This window comes from Alligator sinensis, unplaced genomic scaffold, assembly GCF_000455745.1.
Source record: "Alligator sinensis unplaced genomic scaffold, ASM45574v1 scaffold656_1, whole genome shotgun sequence".
In the NCBI taxonomy this organism is placed as follows: Eukaryota; Metazoa; Chordata; order Crocodylia; family Alligatoridae; genus Alligator; species Alligator sinensis.
This window is the reverse complement of record NW_005842333.1, coordinates 383,513-390,566: the sequence shown is the minus strand read 5'-3', so window position 1 is coordinate 390,566 and position 7,054 is coordinate 383,513. Positions and strand designations below refer to the sequence as shown.

At 45.3% G+C, this 7,054-nt stretch overlaps 1 protein-coding gene across 6 annotated transcripts in view; it reads left to right on the top strand.

Annotated features, from left to right (window-relative positions):
* Window positions 1-483: 483 nt before the first annotated feature.
* Window positions 484-7,054, top strand: part of SMYD1 (SET and MYND domain containing 1) — a 44,737-nt gene continuing 38,166 nt past the window's right edge. For 2 of the 6 annotated variants that reach the window (XM_006028635.3, XM_006028636.3), the window contains exon 1: window positions 652-788. In XM_006028635.3, the coding sequence (XP_006028697.1) occupies window positions 652-788 (137 nt within the window). Of the gene's footprint in view, window positions 789-969; window positions 1,173-4,721; window positions 4,766-7,054 lie in introns of those variants that run through there. The other 4 variants (XM_006028637.3, XM_025210056.1, XM_025210055.1 and 1 more) reach the window with 4 other exon arrangements.

The window sequence follows — 7,054 nt, the reverse complement described above, 5'->3', positions numbered from 1 at the left end:
CCCTGCACTTCTCCAAGTCACTCAGTTGGCATGTGGCAAGCATCTCTCTTTTGTGCCTGTTTTCTGCAGCAGCAGATGGGGTAATTTTAGCCTGCATGTTTGACAGACCTTCCTCACCCTTGCCTCCAGCATATCTCCTGGAGGGTAAAAATAAAGCAGCATTGTTTGATTTCTGGAAGAACCTAAATGACAGTGGAAAGAACCCCAGACGCACAACCCACCCACCACTTACGGCTGTCTCAGCTGTTGGCTCCTGATAGACAGAAGCATGTGGTTTCTAAAAATACCCCGTTAAAGTGAATGCATTCTCTTTCCAATGGGAGAGAATAAATTAAACTTGGTGGTCATAACATATACAAAAGCTTTCAACTGGCAGAAACAATGCCAATGAGTTTTTCAGATGGGCTTTTCCTAATGAAGCTGACGGCACTGGTAATGCATGACCAACCATTTGGCTTCCGTGCTTAGCACTGCATTAAGCTAAAGGGCTTCTCCCCCTCCCCTCCCTTCACCCTCCTATGGAAAATGGGTGGGGGGAGGAGGCAACGTAGTCCATATATAGGACTGGTCCTGGGTCAGGCTGAAGGTATTGAAATAGCAGGAGTGACAAGAGAGTTGGCTCACTCGCATTAGGAGCTGGGGTTCCCTGACATGACAAAAGGGGGAATGGAGACGGTGGAAGTGTTCACGTCAGAAGGCAAAGGCAGGGGTTTGAAGGCAGTCAAAGAATTCCTGTCTGGGGAAGTCATATTTGCGGAGCCTGCTTATGCTGCGGTGGTTTTTGATAGGTAAGAAAAAAGTTATTGTAAAGTAAATGCCAAAGCCTGCTCCTTGCAAAAGTCTGATGTGGCTGCAGCTGGTGTTAACTTGATAGAGTCTGGATAGCATCAGTGAAGGCTGAGAATCTGAGTAGTAGCACTTCCTCGTGAGTCATTTGCAGCTTGCCACAGCGCTCCTCTCATTAGGACAGAGTGATCATCCCGCTTGTGTGCCTTAAATACACTGTGACCTGCTACATGGACCTGAGCTTACAAAGTGCTCTCAGCTTCCTTCATTGTAGTTGGAGCTGAATTAGTTCAATGGACTGCAATATGCGTGATGCAAGTGCCGTTACAACGAGTCCCTGAGTTTGCTGTAAAAGATCCCACAAGGTGCTGCATGGTAGAGATACAGTATGTCATTGTGCTTTAATTGTGCATATGCCCCCTTAATATATACATAGAGAGAGAGGGCACTAATGCTTAAAGTCAAGAGGTCCTTAACACATTCATGTTACTGGCAGTTTATCAAAACTTGATCTTGCCTAGGTCTCTTTAGTCAATCCTTCACTCGGTGCCTCTTTAAAGACATCACCTGCTTCAAGGCAAATGGTTTGAGACAGAGAACTTGGGAATGTTTTTGTTACTGCTAAAATGGTTTTATGCTCATGCCTGAATGAATGAAGGGAAGCTGCTGTGTGACAGTTATCTTTGTAAGCAGATATTGGCTTTTTTGGCTTTTGTTTAAAGTAACCAGCAAGTGAATCCTCATGTAAATGCATGTTTAGTTATGTTATTTGTCTCAAGCTCTTTATTTTTCTATAAAAAATTGGTGGATCAATTTTCTTCACAGATGTAGGCTTTGAGTACCTAATTCCGCCCTTGAGGTCAGTGGGTTCTGCCCAAGTAACCTAAAAGCTTCTACACAGCAGGCCATATTCATATTATGTTAATGTGGGAAATCCAGAATAACTTCATTGACCTCAGTGGAATTACTCTACATTTATACATGAATAATTGAGCACAGAACGTGGCCCAAACTTCATAAAGGAGCAACTAACCTTCATGTGCATTGCTTTCGTTCTGTACTTCATAACTGTCTAAACATTTCTCAAAGCACCTTGTAAATGAATCCTGGGGTTGAATTCTGCTGAAAACCTCCAGTGACTTTCGAATAATGTTCTGTATGTGAAATAAGGCAGGACGTTACTTACCTACTAAAGCTTTCTTTGAAAAACATTTCTTTTAAGGAGATCTAGGGTGGTATCAGACATTCTTTAGTTTTAACTGTCACCATGTAGTGCTTTGCTCGATCACCCACAATTAAGTGAGCTTGTTTACTAATGCAATGTCATCAGGCAAAATCAGAGAATTAATGCTGAATGAAAAAAAGAAGAAAATAAATGTGTGGACTTAGTTACGCTTGTATCTTTTCACTCATTTTTTCTCTGTCGCTGTAATATCAGCGGGTGTACAGGAGTAAGAACCTAGGATAGTGGTAACAGAGATGTGGTCTTTATTTGCATTTTAATACGTCATTGTAAGAACTGCTCTTGGAAAAGGTGACTGCCACCACCATATAACCTGGACTTGAGTTATGCCTGTGTACCACTTCAGTTAGTCGTGCTATGTCAATCCCTGAAATAGATTCGATTGACTGATGGACAGCCAAATCCTGCTCAGAGTGGGCGAGATTCTAGTGCTCATCTTTATATTAGCACCAATGCTAATTTATTGTTGAAATCAATCAGAGTCTTTCCATTACCTTCAATAGGCTTTGCATTGGGCCTTCATTTGACCCGAGGTTGCATTGGAAGCATTGGCTGGGCGAGTGGAACAGGTACTAGTTAACATGAGTAGGGGATGGCAGAATTCAATCCAATCTGCTAACTTGACTTCCATGGAAGTAGGACCAGAACTGATGATTACTGATTTATTCTTAAGCATTGTCTATGATACTGGTAATTATTCCACCCAACCTGAACTAGGCTGAGTCCCAAGGAGCCTGATTATGAACTAGGACTTTTATGAGCAGTTGGTGAATTAAAATGACTCTTAAAGAATACCCAAGTCCAGGAGGAGACAGCAGTGGATTATACACGATGCTCTGACAAGTTCTGTAAAATAAAATGGTTTGATTCATTACTTTCTCTTTAAATGACACTCCACATTGCGGCTAGTGTGAAATAAGGCAACTCCTTCAGGGCCTCATCTACAGATAGCTCATACACCCTTCGTGGGAGCCAGTTATACTCATGCTAGAGGTCTGGCTTCTCTTCACTTGGGTCTCTGTGGGCATTGTCTACATGTACAAATGATGCGGGATGGGTTTACTTTAAAGTACTATGGAGTAAACCTACCCCAGGCAGGCGTCTACATATGCTGGGATGTGGGAGAAGATTTGCTGCTTGTGGCAGCAGCCTGCACCCACCCCCTCCAGCCCTGCACCAGCCCCCTGCAGCAGTCAGGGGGAGTTCTAGGCTCACCCTGGGTGCTAGCCCTGGAGCTAGTAGGGGGCATGGGGCCAGGAGACAGCTGTTCCCTGGTGGGGACTGGGAGATTGCTCCCTGCCCCCTAGAGCTACCTGCTGCGGGGACGGGCTCTGCTACGGGAGCCTGGGTGCGGACAATGTCCCTCTGCCCTGGCCTCAGGGAGCTCCTGGCCCCGGCTCTCTAACTGGGGGCAGGGCGCTTGGAAAGAGCTGCAGAGAATCCACGCCCAGCCAGGGGCTCACTGCTATCTGTCCCACCAGCAGATCACAGCAGAGGTCTAGGACCTGTCTCCCCAGCTTTTTCTAAGCCCTGCACCTAATCACTCATTCAGGGCACGGGGCTGGGGCCTGCCCCTGACCAGGACAGTTTCCAAATAGCCCCGGGCTGAGTGGGGAAGTCTGCACATACATCCAGGAGCTTTCTGGGGACTGGCCAAAACACAACAGTCCCCAGCCACCTCCAGGCTGCACATGCAGACTTCCCCACGCAGCCTGGGACTGGCTGGGTCCTGACCCAGCCGGGGGAAGCTCCCAGCCAGTTCCAACCTTGGCAGGGAACTCTCCCCATGCAGGGATTTCCCAATCCACACTCTGCAATTGTGATTGTGGAGCAGGGGCTGGGAGCTCCCTGCTGCCGGGGTCAGGGGACAGTGTCTCCACCCAGCTTCTGGTGGTTGAGCCCACCCTGGCAACAGGCAGCTCCCGAGGGCAAGGAGCAATCTCCTGCTCCCTGCTGTCTGGCTGACCAGGAGCAATTTGGTCCTGGTCAGCCGTCTACATGTACTGTACCGCTCAGTAACTAATCACAAGTAAGTTTGCTACTTGTATTTACAGGTAGCAAATTTACTCATGATTAAAGCAAATTACTGCATAGGAAGCATCTGCATGTGTAGATGCTGATGCTTATTGGGTATGTCTACATGTTCATTAATGGGCCGTAGTTACCGCTCATTAAGTTTAGTACTTGTACAACTAAGTACTAAATCAATACACAATAGCTGGTGCTACTGCACAATTGCCGGTGTATGGCTACACTACGGTGTAGTGCCAGTGTACGGCTTTTTAGTGATGCTAACTGTACAGTAGCCTAATACTACTGCAAAATAGTGTATTCGCATAGTTTTTGCCCTGTGTGTTACTGCATAGTAGAGTTAGGTTACTGAGCAGCTCGCGTCTTGTGTAGACACACCCACTGCATGGTAATTTGCGCTAATATCAAGTCAAGTGTCTTGTGTAGACGTGCCCCGTAGCTAGAATCTCGTTCCTCTTCTGAGCCCCTTTGATTTCATGGAACAACACCAGTTTAGCCCAGATCAGATTTTTTTTTTCATTTGAAAAGCCAAGGCTACTTGAACTCTTGCATCCAAGAATCTCAAAAAGCTGCACTCATTAACTCTCAGCAGTGCTAAGTATTTAGCATGTAGTGCTGTGCAGACATGGCTTCATTGCTTCTGGTGAAGAAGTGATACTGCCTGGAGCAGTGTGGCATGCTTCAGGGCACACCTGCCTGGCCATGGTAAGCTTGAGGTATAGATTTGTCCTTGGTGCTGTGCTGTATGTATGCTAATAAGCTCCCAGCTTCAACCTAGGAGGGTTTGTAAGTGCTGCCACTTGGTAGCTCAGGCAGTGCCCTCTGAGGTGTAAGATATGGGTCTGAATCCCTTCAAGCTAAGGAAAGCACAGGATCCAGGTGTCCTATTTCCTGAGTAAATGCCCAATAAGCTACTAGGCAGACAAGGTTCTTTGGGTGAATCTGATATCTTTTATTAGACCAACTTAAATAGTTGGAAAAACATTTTTTTAAGCAAGCTTTCGGGTTTAAAAACCCTTCATCAGGCTGAGGAAGTCTCTGCAGTTGGTGTGTGCTCTTCCTGGAGGGAATGAATACAAAAGAAGCCAGAGGCTGGGCTGCAGGCAAGACAGGCAGTCAGTGAAGATGTAAATTGAGGAGTCAGTGGGTGAGAGACAGGCTGGGTGGGAAGGGGAGGGGAGAGAAGGGGGATGAACGTAGCAGTTAAATAGTGGAGAGGTACCTGGGGAGTCGGATGTCAGGCAGGTTATAATGTGTCATAAATCCAATGTCCGTATTTAGTCCACAATTTTTTGTATCCAGGAGGTTGATGAAGTGGAGCTCATAGGCTCGTCTCTGGGAAGTGTTTTGTAAGTTCCCTTTGAGGATTCGAACTGAGAGATTGGAGAGAGAGTGGTTTTCCTGTGAGAAATGTGCCCCCACCGGTAATTGGGTATTCTTGTCTTTGACAGATTTTCAGCGCGCGTTCATTCTGGTGCGCAGCTACTATGCAGCATTTGATTGGCACCATCCGTGCATCCTGCTCTGGATGTGTCTTAACAGAAAAGAAGGCGCTAGTGCCTTGTGATCAGTTTACGTGCCTCAATCCAGGAAGTGGTTTGGGGCTATGAATCCCAAACTGCCGTAGACACCTAATTCAAGGCTGCATCCAGATGCGTAAATGCGTGTCTATACGTTTATTAATGCATAGTAGTTACTGTACATTTAGTTTAGTACTTGCTTAATGAAGTACTAACTAAATGCGCAGTAACTAGAGTTACTGCGCAGTAGCACCGGTGCACAGTTTTTTTAGTGACGCTTACTGTGCAGTAGCCTAATACTACTGTGCCATAGTGTATTAGCACAGTTTTTGCCCAGCATGCTACTGTGCAGTGTTATTAGGCTACTGCACATTAAACACCTCATGTAGACGTGCCCAGGGTGTGGGATCTACCTCTCTTCAGTGTTCTCTAGCGGTTGATTAATTAATCAACCCCTTTAATTAATATACTTCCTCCTGAGAATCCCTTGCCTAGGTACCTAACTGCCCAGTGATTGTGTAGAGGGTTCAGGCTTTTGAATTTTACCCCTACAAATAGGCACCAAAAAGTCCAGCATGGAATTTACCATGCCAAGGTCCTTCTGCAGATCTGGCCCTAAGTGACTCCAAGGTCACATAGGAGATCTGTAAAAAAGTCAGAACAATAATCTAACAGCAAGACCATCCTCTCTTCCTTAATCCAGTAGTGTGAAGTTTGCTGGCTCTGTCTCTATCTATACCTAGCATGTCTGGTTTGATGCTTACTGTGTTACACAGTTTGCCTTAGAAATTACTCCTGGCAACAGAGTCTTCAAAAAATTTATTAAAAAAAAATCCTTTAATTCATTTAAAATGCAATGCCTTTTAATCGAATTAGGGTCCATTTTGGCAATGGAGTTTTTTATACCCCTGTGAAATGTCATTAGATTCATATGTACAGTACAGAAGCTTGTTAGGTCACTTCAAAGAGTTACAGCTTCATCATGTCTCCAAATGTCACTGGCGTAATGTGAGATAACGGGGTAAGCCACCAACACATCAGATATTACACTGAAAGCTACGGCACAGACTTAATTTTCCAGGACAACATCTTGACCTGGGAGAGATGTGCTTTCCATTCCAGCTAAGGTATATTTACTTGTCCTCCAGAGGTGCTTAGTATTATGGCAAACTAACATAAGCAGCTACGAGGAAAATTAAATGCATCACTTCTCTGTGATTGGGGAGCATAGGGGAAGCAAATTTGGGAGTTAATCATTCTTCTCTTCATCCCTTATTTCTTATGTTTCTGGGCAATAATGAGGGACTTCTTCTATAGTGTGAGAGGCAAAGATTTTCGTGGCTAATATCTTTTCTTGGGCCAACTGTATAATTAGAAGAGACAGGCAAGTTACAAGTATCACTGTACCCTTCCTCAGGTAAGACCTAAGCCAGTTTCTTTTGGTGAGACCTGAGAAAAGGTACTATGGTACCGG